Here is a 16,648-nt window from a genome sequence, read left to right on the forward strand (position 1 = left end):
CTCTATTATAATACCTACTCTGTAGTGGTCCTGTGGGGGTCCTGACCATTGAAGAACAGTATGAAAGGGGGCTAACAAAGCATGCAGAGAAATAGATTGACTACAGTCAGTAATTGTAGAACTACAAAGTGGTTCTATATGGTAAGTGGAGCTGATAAAATTGACACTGAGTGTAGAAACAAGGAGGTGGTTTTAATGTTATGGCTGATCGGTGTGTGTGTGTGTGTGTGAAAAAATGTGAAAATGTCAAATAAATTATTATTTAGAATTTTCAGTTGAAGGGATTAAAGGAACGTACAGTAATAGATCAAAGGAAACCGTCTTTACATGTTAAAATTAAAAGCTCTTTACAACACACAGTTCCATTTTTATAACCATGTGAACGTTGTATAAAGTAATTTATGTCAGCATGATTTCCACACTGCAGTGTAAATTCACTAAGTGGCCTAACTGCCGGTGTTATCAATTCATGAGATTATTCTGCAGGTTTTATTTGCTTTGTAGTGCACATGTTCTAACTACTTACCTGATGTTTTAATCAAAAGCACTTCATGACTTATTTTACATGTACTAGCAGGTATTATTGCATCATAGTAAAATCGAATTCTTTTTAATCCCCACTTGTAAGTATAAATATGTTATAAGTATTGTGACGTCATACAAGTTTATTAGTGATAAATCATAATATAAGTTTAAGTTACATAAATAGATGTTTCATACTGTTAGTTACATCAATATATTTTGCATTGTTGCATATAAAAGGACTCAATAGGTATTCAGATTGTCTAGTGTATATTGTGGCATAATTGCAGACATGAACCGTACAGCAAATTTCTTTATTATTAATACAATGATTCATCAAATTAAATAATTCCTTTTTGATTGTTTTGTTATATGCCATATAAATAACTATTCTTTAAAGAAGTCTAGTAATACATGAAAACATGCAATGAATCATGCAATATGTAATTAAACCCTTTTCCCAAATTAACTACAGTACTAAAGTATTCCAATTACTGCCATATCTCTGCAATAGTGAAGTCACATGTGTTAAGAATGGTGCCATCTGCTGGTGTAGTGATGGAATTCCATGTCCTACGTTCCAAAGTGAAATGGAATGAAGGGCTGGTTAGATTGGCACCCCCTCCGCCTCTTTCCTTTATATACACAGAAAGCAATATTATTACCTGGTGATGCAGATAGTTTTAAATGGCATTTACCTGCAGGCCTGCTAACTCCTCATTAGTAATTAAAATTTATCGAACACTACAGCTGGTTACCTCTTTGTCCATTTAAACAGAAATAGTTTGGACTGCAGTAATTAAAAAACAAAGTCAGCGTCTTGTCAAAGTCAGAAAGAAAACCTATACTGTCACCTCATGTTGAGAGGTAATCTGTTCAGATGGTCAGATGTAATAAAAAATGCATTAAAAAACTGTATTACAAAGTGTGCACTTTTGAAAGCACCCTTTCAACCACAGTTAATTATTGTGTCAACATGCACTACTAGTAGTGAAATCCTCAAGAAACAGCTGGTTTTATTATGAAGTAATCAAAACCACTGCAGTTGATGTCAGTTGTGGACCAGTTAGCCTGGTGTGTGATCTGGAAAGTGATTAGTTGAACATGAGCAAGTTTATATATTTTACTAATTATAATAATACATCAGGATTATCACATTGATTATGACAGTTATAATGTGTAAATGCAGCTCAAACATTGTTGTGACATTGTCAGCTGTGACAAAAGACAAGGATTTGATAGGGTATGATGATTTTCTATAGACACTGAAAAAATTACACTCATTTGACACTTTGTTTTACAAATTTCTATTATAGATTTTTGTCACTTTGACAGTAGTTGTTGTTTCACAATTTTTGCAATGTTACATGTGTTTTCATGTGGCCATATACACATTTACATTTAATTTAAATATTTAATACATACATATGTAATACACAGCATTACAGCCAGACAAATCACTAATTTAAACAGTTAAGTGACATGGGTTGAGTACAGCAGCAATATGGGTTCTAAGGACCTGACTTTCTCAACACATCCATCTGTTTTTTCAGGTTTCCTCTGACCATCCAAACATGCAGAAGTTAAATGATCTACTATAATTTTTTTTAGGTTTGAGTGAACATGTGTGTGTAACGATACAGTCTACCCATGATGCGAAGCGATTCACGATACTGGGTTCACGACATGATTTTTTCCCGATTTTTTTAAACAAAATGAAATTGAAGACAAATTATGACAAAGTTTCCTTTTATTATTTCTCTTAAAAAAAAAAAATACTGTATTTGTGCTTATCTTTTATTTCTCTATTTTAAGAATGCCGTTTTATTGCCAATGCACTTGTTAAAAAAAAACTGAAATGAAATAAATCCCACATTAAATAAATAAATGAATAATACAAATAAAGAAAGTATCCTCACATAAATAAATTTGGCTGGGAAATTCAGAACCTGGCCACCCTGTAGTGACGTCAACCAGGCGAGGTGAATAGCATCAGTGCCCTCTGCTGTTTAAACTGAATATCAATTTATTATACATGTACACCGATTTGAATCGTTACACATGTGAATTGATTTTTAACTGTCTTGTGGTGCATCGTTACATCCCTACTGTTTGGTTTCAAAGACTGAGCCTTTGGTGGATTTTTCTTTAATACTCGATCATGATACTGTCACTTGTTGTAGCCTAGTGGTTAAGGTACTGGACTGGTAATCAAAAGTCGCTGGTTCAAGCCCCACCACTGCCAGGTTGCTGCTGTTGGGCCCTTGATCAAGGCTCTTAACCCTCAATTGCTCAGACTGTATACTGTAACTTATGTAAGTCGCTTTGGATGAAAAGCATCTGCTAAATGCTGAAAACGTAAACGTAAACTTGTTACTGATTAAACTTTTTACTCTCATTTTAACCCCGTCCCAACTTTTTTGAGTGTGTTGTAGGGGCATTAAATTAAAAATGTGTTTATAAGTTGGTCAGCCAAAGCATTAAAAGTCGTTTCTATGCACTTCTGTCAGTTAAATAAAAGTTGTAAACAAATCACAGATTCTAGTTTTCTGCATTTTACAAAATGTTCCTACTTAGATAAACATTTAACAAGTAAAGTACTATTTAAAATATAAATGTTGATATCCACTGGCAACCTTTTTTAATGCACTCATTCAAATGTCATTATTTTATTTACAGTAAACTATACTAAACCTAAGTTTGAAAAAGGATGTATGTATTCCCCCCCACGGATGTGTGAGAAAACTGGAGAACCTGGGAAAAAAACAGACACAAGAAAAGAAAGCCACACTTCACATAGACAGTAGCTGGAGGCAGGGATTACAGTAAACTCATGTCATAATACAGTTACAGTTTAGGACTATTCAACCCCACAAATATTTGTGGGGATTTGTAACTTGAACCTTTTCTACAGAGGTAGATTTGCTTTAAAAAATAAAGTCTTTATCAATTAAATAATACAGTAGATGAATAGAAGGTGAAGATTGTTAGCCTGTTAGCATGTACCACAATTGCTAATTAGAGGTTATCAAGTCAAAATGAAAAGTATTCAGGCTTGGGGTTGAATAACAAAGCACAAGGACATTTGTCAAGAGAGCTAGATTTTTAACTTGAAATCATGTCCACTTTTGCTCTTGTATGTATCCTGTATACAACTGCTTTTAGGGTTGCCAACCGTCCCGTAAAATACGGAATCGTTTCTTATTTGGAAACTAAACTTTGCGTCCGTATTGAACTGATACGGGACGTGCTTTGTTTCGTATTTTTATCAATGGGAGAGAAATGCTGCAGATTAGACTGCTGCTACCGTGGGAATTAGAAAGCGTTTGCTTATTATTTTAAGTAGTGTTCACTTTTAGTCTTAGTAACGCTGTGTGTGCGCAGGCATATCAGCATAACACCTGTTCATTATCCCGCTGTTTGAGTAGCGCAGTGGGCAGAGCGCATCACGCGTATTATTTCGCCCTTGGTTCGAGTCCGGTTTAGGACGAAACTAGAGTAACACGAGCAGGGCCGACACTTAGGGGGGCTGGGGTTTTCTCACTGCCCCCCTAAGCAACCGGGGCTGCATGTCAGTGTGAAGATGGATTATGTAAAAATGTTGTTTCGATTCTATACCCATCACCTTAATAGTTTTTTAAGACTAGGGGGTTTAAATATTTTCTATTGCAACTGTACATTGAGATGAACTTACTCTGGTTTGAGTTGCATGATTATAATGAGGGTTCAAAGTTGGAGTGCGAGCACTTGGCCTGTAGAGGGCAGTATTTTACAGGTTATTAGAATGGACTGGCTTCTTGCATCTTGTAACGTTTAATAAATCTGTCTGTACATACAGTACCTTCTGAGTGTTCTATTAGTTTGCCTATTTGCCTATTGATTCTAATTAAGTAGTAATTACTTTCTTTTGGGTGCTCTGTTTTCCTCCCACAGTCCAAAGTCATGCAATCAGGTTGATTGGAGAAACAAAATTACCCCTAGGTATGAGATTGTGTGTGGATGTGTGTGTGAGTGTGTTTCCCTGTGATGGAATGGCAAGTTGTTTGTTGTGTTTCCTACCTTTTTCCCAGTTTGACCCTGAACTGGATAAAGCGGTGATAAACAGACAGTGAATGAATGATGAATGAATGAATGTATAACTGTATAATTATCTATAGGATAAAAGGGAAGAGAATATATTTTTAAGAGAAATCTGTTTAGCAAATTTTGAAATCTTGAAATTACACTACATTAGTGTCTATATTAATTACTTGATACGATATTACCAGACAAACTAATTTTACTATAACTATTAACACTGATCCTTAAGATCACACCAAGAGCATCAAGTACATTGCTTAAGGACGTGAAAGAAATAATGGGTGACACCAAAAGTCTGCTTTGAATTGTGGCAACCTAACAGAAACCACTGCTTTACTTTCAAGATTTCTGCACATCCAGCAAGTTCAGCAGGATGAATCACAACTATACAATTTTTAAGTCTTACATTTAGAAGACAAAAGACTTAATAAACTTTCTAGACTTTATAGCAGTAGGTTAGCTAAAAATCAGTGAAATATTCTGATCAAAACATACAATTAAAACCAACAACATGATATGAAAAGAGCTGTTCATGCAACAGTGGTTTAAATTGATCATTACTATAATGTAACTCTGATAAACACGACACATTCTTTATGCATTTATTTATTGTCAGTAACTGTTTTATCCTGATCGGGTTTTACATGCACAAGGTGGGAATACATCCTGGACTGGTTTACTATCACAGGGAATCACACCAAGAGCATAGGCATGAATTGAACTGGGGGGGGGGGGGGGGGGGGGGTTATCGGGGACATTCTAAACATTCCTCCCATATCAACAGCTGATGGGAACACTGACAGATCCTGCTGTTATGCAAAGCTAGTGAGTGGAATATTGTGGGGGGAGACACTATATACTGTATATTGTGATTATGGCCTTGTGTAACACACACATCCATCCTTTACATGATTGTAGAATATTTTTTTAGTAATTTACAATAGCCAATTCATCCATTTACACACAGAGAAACACACACAGACATACACACGTGTGTGTGTAGTTGTGTATATGTGTGTGTATGTGTGATATGTCAGTGTGCGTATGTATGTGTGTGTGTATATACGTATATACGTATATATATATTTTCTAACACACATACAATTTTTATTTACAGGTTGTTCATTAAAAAAGACAATATTATATAACCACAATCTACTAGTACTAGAACTACCATTCCCAACACCTAAAACTATAATAAACGAAACAATTAAAAGTAATAAAAGGCCGCTCAGGTGGCGCAGCGGTAGACACGCTAGAACACCAGAGCTGGGATCTCGAATACATCTGTGCTGAGCGGCCACATGAACAACGTTTTGAGTAATAAAAGCAACTTAGGCAACTTCTAAATAAACGACAAACAAATGTAACAGTACATGACAAGTAAGGATAGAAATATAAAGTGTAGTAACGCTGGTCTCTCCCCTTGAATAAACTCCTTGTATCTGGGCCAGGATTCACAGGTCTGTTTGACAGTTTGCTTGCTGCCTCTAACTGAAAATCAGCCACTTGTTGTTACTACTGCACCTTCAATCTTCTCTTTTGTCACTTTCTGTAAACTGCAAGTGAGAAGATTTTCTGTATACCCAGTCCAAACATATTTATTACAGACTTAAGATGGAAACTGGATCAACAGCCAAACTAGCCGTCTGCTCCTCTAAGACTCCCTGACGCATGCTGGCTTTGTTTTGGTTACAGATTAAATCACAAAAGAAAAAGAGTGTGGGTGGGACGTGGGGGGATGTGAAGGGGTCTATCGTCTTTCTGCTGAATTTTTCTCCTCACAGGATGCCCAGGGGACCAAGGAGGAAGTGAAAACGACTACATGGAATAGTGATTTCACAAAACACTTCTGTAGAATGATCTAGCCTTTAATTTCATTTCCAGGAGAGAGTGTGTGTTATATTGCACATTTAAAATAGAATAAAAGTTTGTTCAGCAATAATCTGTACAGCTGTGTGCATCGTGTTAAAACACACATCATCAATTACTATTATTTTTAAAAGAAAATAGTAAAATTTAATAAGGAGTTAAAATAATTGTAATTTTGAGAATAGAGAAAGAAAACATGAAAATACAGCCACACTAACTAGGAAAGACCAAATGTCTAAGTTATTAAAATAAAACTAGCCTGCAACATTTACATTTTCGGCCGCTCAGGTAGCGCAGCAGTAAAAAAACACACGCTGCAACCAGACTGGGATCTCGAATACATCGTATCGAATCTCAGCTCTGCCTTGCCAGCGGAAGGCTGAGCGGCCACATGAACAACGATTGGCCGGTTGTTCAGGTGGGCGGGACTAAGCCGGATATGGGTATCTCTCTGTCAGAATGGTGCAATTACGACCTCTGCTGGCTGATTAGAGGCGCCTGCACAGAGATGGGGAAGGAGTGCTCTTAGGGTGTGTCTCTCCATACACAACGCTAGGTGGCACAACACTCGTCAATGTGTGGGTGATAAGATGCATGCGGCTTGCTGCCCATGTGTCGGAGAGGGCGTGGGTTAGCTTCGATCTCCTTGGTCAGAACAGGGATCGGCATTGGTGGAGAGGAAGCATGACGCAATTGGGCAATTGGACAATTGGACGCGCTAAAGAGGGAGAAAAAGGGGAGAAAATGCATTAAAAAAAAAAAACATTTACATTTTCAGCATTTAGCAGACGCTTTTATCCAAAGCGACTTACAGTAAAGTAACAGTATATTGTCTAAGCAATTAAGGGTTAAGGGCCTTGCTCAAGGGCCCAACAGTGGCAACCTGGCAGTGGTGGGGCTTGAACTAGCAACCTTTGGATTACTAGTCCAGTTCTTTAACCGCTAGGCCACAACTGTCCCACAACACCAGTCCCACAACACCAGTCCCACAACACCAGTCCCACAACACCAGTCCCACAACACCAGTCCCACTGTAAAATATTCTAGTGGTAGCATAGCTCAGGGTTTTTCAAAACCTGGGTCATGCCCCTTAGGTGGGTTGAGAGCCAAACAAGAAAATGGGTCCCCTTGTGGAGGCTTCATGGACAAAATGTGGGTCACTTGAAAAAAAAGTTTGCCATAGATAATGGTAGCATCCTGTTTCTGATATGCTTTTAAGAAGGGTGGACTTGGAAATATCTTGGAAGCAAGTTTGTAGTGGTTTGATAAATGTTTTTATTTGTTTAAAAACACTGCTGGGGCAGCACGTTGACTCGGTGGGTAGCACTGTCACCTCACAGCAAGAAGGTCCTGGGTTCAAGTTTCTGTGTGGAGTTTGCATGTTCTCCCTGTGTCTGCGTGGGTTTCCTCCAGGAGCTCCGGTTTCCTCCCACAGTCCAAAGACGTGCAGTCAGGTTAATTGGAGACACTGAATTTTCCTGTAGGTGTATGTGTGTCTGCCCTGCGATGGACTGGTGCCCCGTCCAGGGTGTTACTGTGTACCTTGCCCCCCCCTGCGACCCTAATTGGATAAGCTGTTAAGACAGTGAGTTAGTGAGTGAGCTTCAGTTTCCTCCCACAGTACAATACAAAGACATGCAAGTGAGGTGAAGTGGAGATACAAAATTGTCCATGACTGTGTTTGACATTAAAGCTTGAGCTGATGATTCTTATGTAATGAGTAATTACCTGTCCTGTCATGAATAACCACAGTGTGTAAAACATGACGTTAAAAATCCTAATAAAAAAAACACACTGATGACTCCAACAGCAGCCAAAGGTCGCTCAACCAAGTAGTAAAAGTGACTTGCTGACTCTTCAGTTATTGAATTTTTTTGAATGTTTTAAGTGTATATTGCTTTGTTCGTCCCTTTATGGAGAAAACCGATTAAAAAAATCAAAAAGGTTCAGAGTCAAATTGATTCAAATCCCAGCTTGGGTAAATAATTTACATAAAAAAGATAAGATCAATTTCTTCAGTCTCGTGTGTAATTGATTCTGCACCAATTAATACGTCTGGCACCTTTTTAGTTTGTCTGCCTGCCTCTCTCCACCTTGGTGCTTTCTTATTAGCAATGGCTCCTTTGGTATCTGCTGGGAGGTGCAATATGTTGTGGTGTCAGCTTGTATATGTGTGTGTGTGTGTGTGTGAGCCGGGAAGGTGGCGAGCGCCAGACATATGGAGTTGATCACCAGACTGGGTGCTGATGTTTTCTTTGGGAATGCTGACAGGCAGACGAGTGCGCTCCACTGACACAGGGTCTCATTCGAGCTCAGCAGAACAACTGGAAGAGAGTGAGAGCGAGGGGGTAAAAAAGAAAGACTTGCCCTTATTTTCCGTCATTGCTGCTCTTCTGTCTACACTTCTCATTTGTCTTTGCTTCATCCCGAGACAGACGGGCACACGCTCCCTGACTCTGCGCCTCTCTTGGAACTTTTTTCACCCCGTCTCTCTTGGTCTCTCCCTCTAAATGATTCTGCGAAGGGGGGGAAGTATTTGAAAGCTTGCTGAGATGCAGAAACTCCCCAGATGCCTGAGACTGGAGCGGTGAGAGGAGCTGGAGCCCTGCATGCGACTGCTCAACCAGCAAGAGATACAAAACGTCAGGCCAGACAGCAGTATCAAGTGTGCAGAACCTGATCTACTAATTGTTCCTCTACCTCCTGCAGCATGGCATTTTCAGTAACCGTGTGGTCTGTGTGGTCCTCACTGGTCATCTGGAGCCTGTTGTCATTGACCGGATCCAGCGTGCCGTCTCAAACCAGGGGAAACACCACAGAAAGTGAGGAGAGAAAACTGGAGCGTTTGGGACAGGCCTTCCGGCACAACGTGCGCCTGTTGCGTGAGCGCGGTGGTCGTCTCGATCTAGTCTTCTTAGTGGACGAGTCATCCAGCGTGGGCGCCACCAACTTCAAGAGTGAGCTGCGCTTCATACGAAAGATGCTCTCTGACTTTCCGGTTGCACCGGAAGCCACTCGGGTCGCCCTTGTGACGTTCAGCTCAAAAAGCCACGTGCAGACCAGGGTGGACTACATCTCAGTGCCCAAAGCTCACCAGCACAAGTGCTCTCTTTTTAATAAGGAAATCCCGGGCATTACCTACAGAGGAGGGGGCACCTACACCAAAGGAGCTTTCCAGCGTGCGGCGGTAAGTGTGGAAGTGGCGGCTTTATAGATGTGACTGGGTTGTGCGTAATGGTGCTTTCAGATTAATGTATATTGTGGCAAGGTGCTTTACAGATAAATAAATAATAATAATAATGAATCAAACTAATGAATGCAGAGGGGCCTGGTGGCTTGGTGGGTAATACTGTTGCTTTACAGCAAGGCATGTGTGGAGTATGTTCTCCCAGTGTCTGTGAGGTTTCCTCTGGGTCCTTCAGTGTCCTCCCACAATACCAAGCCTATTGATTTACTTCTTCTAATTACATAAAAGATAGGCGGCATGGTGGGTAGCACTGTCTCCTCACAGCAAGAAGGTCCTGGGTTTGATTTCCAAATGGACTGGCCTGGGTCCTTTCTGTGTGGAGTTTGCATGTTCTCCCCATGCCTGCGTGACTTCCCTCTGAATGCTCCGGTTTCCTCCTACAGTCCAAAGGCATGCAGTCAGGTTCAGTGGAGATGCTAAAATTACCCTGTGTGTTTGTATGTGCATGCATGTGTGTGTGTTTGCCATGTGATCGACTGGGGACCTGTCTGGGGTGTTTCCCACCTTTCACCCAGTTAACCGGACCCTCTGTGACCCTAATAAGATAAAGCGATGGCAAAACAATGAGTGGATATTTAAGATATTTAACTATGATAACTATATATACAGTGTATCACAAAAGTGAGTACACCCCTCACATTTCTGCAGATATTTAAGTATATCTTTTCATGGGACAACACTGACAAAATGACACTTTGACACAATGAAAAGTAGTCTGTGTGCAGCTTATATAACAGTGTAAATTTATTCTTCCCTCAAAATAACTCAATATACAGCCATTAATGTCTAAACCACCGGCAACAAAAGTGAGTACACCCCTAAGAGACTACACCCCTAAATGTCCAAATTGAGCACTGCTTGTCATTTTCCCTCAAAAATGTCATGTGATTTGTTAGTGTTACTAGGTCTCAGGTGTGCATAGGGAGCAGGTGTGTTCAATTTAGTAGTACAGCTCTCACACTCTCTCATAGTGGTCACTGAAAGTTCCAACATGGCACCTCATGGCAAAGAACTCTCTGAGGATCTTAAAAGACGAATTGTTGCGCTACATGAAGATGGCCAAGGCTACAAGAAGATTGCCAACACCCTGAAACTGAGCTGCAGCACAGTGGCCAAGATCATCCAGCGTTTTAAAAGAGCAGGGTCCACTCAGAACAGACCTCGCGTTGGTCGTCCAAAGAAGCTGAGTGCACGTGCTCAGCGTCACATCCAACTGCTGTCTTTGAAAGATAGGCGCAGGAGTGCTGTCAGCATTGCTGCAGAGATTGAAAAGGTGGGGGGTCAGCCTGTCAGTGCTCAGACCATACGCCGCACACTACATCAAATTGGTCTGCATGGCTGTCACCCCAGAAGGAAGCCTCTTCTGAAGTCTCTACACAAGAAAGCCCACAAACAGTTTGCTGAAGACATGTCAACAAAGGACATGGATTACTGGAACCATGTCCTATGGTCTGATGAGACCAAGATTAATTTGTTTGGTTCAGATGGTCTCAAGCATGTGTGGCGGCAATCAGGTGAGGAGTACAAAGATAAGTGTGTCATGCCTACAGTCAAGCATGGTGGTGGGAATGCCATGGTCTGGGGCTGCATGAGTGCAGCAGGTGTTGGGGAGTTACATTTCATTGAGGGACACATGAACTCCAATATGTACTGTGAAATACTGAAGCAGAGCATGATCCCCTGCCTCCGGAAACTGGGTCGCAGGGCAGTGTTCCAGCATGATAATGACCCCAAACACACCTCTAAGACGACCACTGCTTTATTGAAGAGGCTGAGGGTAAAGGTGATGGACTGGCCAAGCATGTCTCCAGACCTAAACCCAATAGAACATCTTTGGGGCATCCTCAAGCGGAAGGTGGAGGAGTGCAAAGTCTCGAATATCCGCCAGCTCCGTGATGTCGTCATGGAGGAGTGGAAAAGCATTCCAGTGGCAACCTGTGAAGCTCTGGTAAACTCCATGCTCAGGAGAGTTAAGGCAGGTCTGGGAAATAATGGTGGCCACACAAATTATTGACACTTCAGGAACTTTCACTAAGGGGTGTACTCACTTTTGTTGCCGGTGGTTTAGACATTAATGGCTGTATATTGAGTTATTTTGAGGGAAGAATAAATTTACACTGTTATATAAGCTGCACACAGACTACTTTTCATTGTGTCAAAGTGTCATTTTGTCAGTGTTGTCCCATGAAAAGATATACTTAAATATCTGCAGAAATGTGAGGGGTGTACTCACTTTTGTGATACACTGTATATATATATATATATATATATATATTGTTCTTCCCGTGTCCGTCTGGGTTTCCTCCAGGAGCTCTGGTTACCTCCCAGGGTCCAAAGACATCCAGCCAGGTTAATTGGAGGTGACCTGTATGGTGTGTTTCCCACCTTTCGCCCAGTGAATTGTACTCACTGCGACCCTGAATAAGATAAAGGGGTGGTAAAACTGATAATAAATGAATGAATGAATAAATAAAAGAAAATAAATTTTTAAAAATTGGACATTTTATAATCTAAACTGTAAAAAATGAGACTAAATAAGTACATAAAGACCATTGTATGTCATCCTAGTGAATGCTTAAGATGGGCTATACTGCTTCAGAACATCAATAAGATGCCAAAACAATTCAGGGCATTCAATGCAAGAAGCAGGACATTTTAGTCTGTCCTGGATGCTGTAAAGTTGCTTTAAGAAAATTTCTATTGTAAAGAGCGCTTATAAACATTGTAGTAAATACAAAGCTTAACAGTTTTACATTACACACTAGGTGCTAGTCACTCACAAGCCTCAGATACTCACATATTCACATTTACCCAATGTATAAGCAATTTCTAGTAGGTAATTTTCAGCAACCTACAGGGCTGTAAGAGAAAACTGAAGTACTTGATGGAAACTAGAAAATTAAAATACAAACACTAGAAAAAACATTTTATTTTGCAGCAATGAAACTGTACATAAATATAGCAAGAAAGAATTTTCCTATGCTGAGCAGACACACACAGTCTACAGCATGAACCTTGAGCAAAGGTTTCCATCACCGTCTCACTGTCTGACTTTCACACATGGTGAAAGGGTTTTAAAGGAAGCCGGGAAGGACGGGGAAAATGAAGAAGGAATGGAAAAAGCTGGTTGCTGTGCCTAAAGAGAAAGGCAGAAATAATGTGGTGTATACATTTTCACTGGTTCGGAATGACTTATTATAGGTAATGAAGTTCACAGATGTAATGCAGGAACCAGGCTTATGATATCTCGAGCTCTTTCTTATCTCTTTCCCGTCCTCTTTAACTCCTGTTAGTGAAATACAAATGAGGTTAGTCAGCAGCTTAACACTTTGTCCCGAAATATCCTCAACATATTGTATTAAACATGAAAAATGACCACAAACTGAGATATCACAGGGTGTATTATAGAGATTAATGTGAAATGAAGCGTGAACATGAGTTAGTGCTTGCATGCACAGGCTTAAAGTGCAAAAATATCTGTAATGCTGATATGCTCCTACTCCTCCTCCATTCATCTGTCAGTTGACTCCCTGAACTTTCTGTGGGTTCATGCATAGAGTAAAAAGCCCATGCAGCTAATGAAATGCACTACAGTCCAGGCTAAAATTAAGATAGATAGATAGGCAGACAGGCAGACAGACATAAATAAATAGGCAGATAGACAGACAGACAGATAGATAGATAGAAAGACAGACAGATAGACAGACATGTAGACAGACAGGCAGGCAGACAGATAGATAGACAAACAGACAGATAGATAGATAGATAGACAGACAAACGGATAGACAGACAAATACAGAGACAGACAGATATATATACTGTACAGTGTATCACAAAGTCTGCTTTGATGTCAATACTGCAATATGTACAGGACATACAGAGGATTAAAATTACGTTACTCTCAGACCCATGGTGCAACAATAAACATTAAATAAACACTACACATAAAATATATGAAAAATGTAATAAAAAAACACACTAAACGCAAAATATATACACACTGAAACTTAAAATATGAATATATATACAGTGTATCACAAAAGTGAGTACACCCCTCACATTTCTGCAAATATTTTATTATATCTTTTCATGGGACAACACTATAGAAATAAAACTTGGATATAACTTAGAGTAGTCAGTGTACAACTTGTATAGCAGTGTAGATTTACTGTCTTCTGAAAATAACTCAACACACGGCCTTAATGTCTAAATAGCTGGCAACATAAGTGAGTACACCCCACAGTGAACATGTCCAAATTGTGCCCAAAGTGTCAATATTTTGTGTGACCACCATTATTATCCAGCACTGCCTTAACCCTCCTAGGCATGGAATTCACCAGAGCTGCACAGGTTGCTACTGGAATCCTCTTCCACTCCTCCATGATGACATCACGGAGCTGGTGGATGTTAGACACCTTGAACTCCTCAACCTTCCACTTGAGGATGCGCCACAGGTGCTCAATTGGGTTTAGTCCATCACCTTTACCTTCAGCTTCCTCAGCAAGGCAGTTGTCATCTTGGAGGTTGTGTTTGGGGTCGTTATCCTGTTGGAAAACTGCCATGAGGCCCAGTTTTTCGAAGGGAGGGGATCATGCTCTGTTTCAGAATGTCACAGTACATGTTGGAATTCATGTTTCCCTCAATGAACTGCAGCTCCCCAGTGCCAGCAACACTCATGCAGCCCAAGACCATGATGCTACCACCACCATGCTTGACTGTAGGCAAGATACAGTTGTCTTGGTACTTCTCACCAGGGCGCCGCCACACATGCTGGACACCATCTGAGCCAAACAAGTTTATCTTGGTCTCGTCAGACCACAGGGCATTCCAGTAATCCATGTTCTTGGACTGCTTGTCTTCAGCAAACTGTTTGAGGGCTTTCTTGTGCGTCAGCTTCCTTCTGGGATGACGACCATGCAGACCGAGTTGATGCAGTGTGCGGCGTATGGTCTGAGCACTGACAGGCTGACCTCCCACGTCTTCAACCTCTGCAGCAATGCTGGCAGCACTCATGTGTCTATTTTTTAAAGCCAACCTCTGGATATGACGACGAACACGTGGACTCAACTTCTTTGGTCGACCCTGGCGAAGCCTGTTCCGAGTGGAACCTGTCCTGGAAAACCGCTGTATGACCTTGGCCACCATGCTGTAGCTCAGTTTCAGGGTGTTAGCAATCTTCTTATAGCCCAGGCCATCTTTGTGGAGAGCAACAATTATATTTCTCACATCCTCAGAGAGTTCTTTGCCATGAGGTGCCATGTTGAATATCCAGTGGCCAGTATGAAAGAATTGTACCCAAAACACCAAATTTAACAGCCCTGCTCCCCATTTACACCTGGGACCTTGACACATGACACCAGGGAGGGACAACGACACATTTGGGCACAATTTGGACATGTTCACTGTGGGGTGTACTCACTTATGTTGCCAGCTATTTAGACATTAATGGCTGTGTGTTGAGTTATTTTGAGAAGACAGTAAATCTACACTGCTATACAAGCTGTACACTGACTACTCTAAGTTATATCCAAGTTTCATGTCTATAGTGTTGTCCCATGAAAAGATATAATGAAATATTTGCAGAAATGTGAGGGGTGTACTCACTTTTGTGATACACTGTATATATACAGTGTATCACAAAAGTGAGTACACCCCTCACATTTCTGCAGATATTTAAGTATATCTTTTCATGGGACAACACTGACAAAATGACACTTTGACACAATGAAAAGTAGTCTGTGTGCAGCTTATATAACAGTGTAAATTTATTCTTCCCTCAAAATAACTCAATATACAGCCATTAATGTCTAAACCACCGGCAACAAAAGTGAGTACACCCCTTAGTGAAAGTTCCTGAAGTGTCAATATTTTGTGTGGCCACCATTATTTCCCAGAACTGCCTTAACTCTCCTGGTCATGGAGTTTACCAGAGCTTCACAGGTTGCCACTGGAATGCTTTTCCACTCCTCCATGACGACATCACAGAGCTGGCGGATATTCGAGACTTTGCGCTCCTCCACCTTCCGCTTGAGGATGCCCCAAAGATGTTCTATTGGGTTTAGGTCTGGAGACATGCTTGGCCAGTCCATCACCTTTACCCTCAGCCTCTTCAATAAAGCAGTGGTCGTCTTAGAGGTGTGTTTGGGGTCATTATCATGCTGGAACACTGCCCTGTGACCCAGTTTCCGGAGGGAGGGGATCATGCTCTGCTTCAGTATTTCACAGTACATATTGGAGTTCATGTGTCCCTCAATGAAATGTAACTCCCCAACACCTGCTGCACTGATGCAGCCCCAGACCATGGCATTCCCACCACCATGCTTGACTGTAGGCATGACACACTTATCTTTGTACTCCTCACCTGATTGCCGCCACACATGCTTGAGACCATCTGAACCAAACAAATTAATCTTGGTCTCATCAGACCATAGGACATGGTTCCAGTAATCCATGTCCTTTGTTGACATGTCTTCAGCAAACTGTTTGCGGGCTTTCTTGTGTAGAGACCTCAGAAGAGGCTTCCTTCTGGGGTGACGGCCATGCAGACCAATTTGATGTAGTGTGCGGCGTATGGTCCGAGCACTGACAGGCTGACCCCCCACCTTTTCAATCTCTGCAGCAATGCTGACAGCACTCCTGTGCCTATCTTTCAAAGACAGCAGTTGGATGTGACGCTGAGCACGTGCACTCAGCTTCTTTGGACGACCAATGCGAGGTCTGTTCTGAGTGGACCCTGCTCTTTTAAAACGCTGGATGATCTTGGCCACTGTGCTGCAGCTCAGTTTCAGGGTGTTGGCAATCTTCTTGTAGCCTTGGCCATCTTCATGTCGCGCAACAATTCGTCTTTTAAGATCCTCAGAGAGTTCTTTGCCATGAGGTGCCATGTTGGAACTTTCAGTGACCAGTATGAGAGAGTGTGAGAGCTGT

General features: G+C 41.0%; 1 protein-coding gene across 1 annotated transcript in view; it reads left to right on the forward strand.

Annotated features, from left to right (window-relative positions):
* svep1 (sushi, von Willebrand factor type A, EGF and pentraxin domain containing 1) overlaps positions 1-16,648 on the forward strand; it is a 202,795-nt gene that overhangs the window by 9,102 nt on the left and 177,045 nt on the right. The window contains exons 2-3 of the mRNA XM_062993593.1: positions 8,746-8,822; positions 9,184-9,661. Coding sequence (XP_062849663.1) covers positions 8,746-8,822; positions 9,184-9,661 — 555 coding nt within the window. The remainder of the gene's footprint in view (positions 1-8,745; positions 8,823-9,183; positions 9,662-16,648) is intronic.

This window comes from Trichomycterus rosablanca, chromosome 4 (assembly GCF_030014385.1).
Source record: "Trichomycterus rosablanca isolate fTriRos1 chromosome 4, fTriRos1.hap1, whole genome shotgun sequence".
NCBI lineage: Eukaryota > Metazoa > Chordata > Actinopteri > Siluriformes > Trichomycteridae > Trichomycterus > Trichomycterus rosablanca.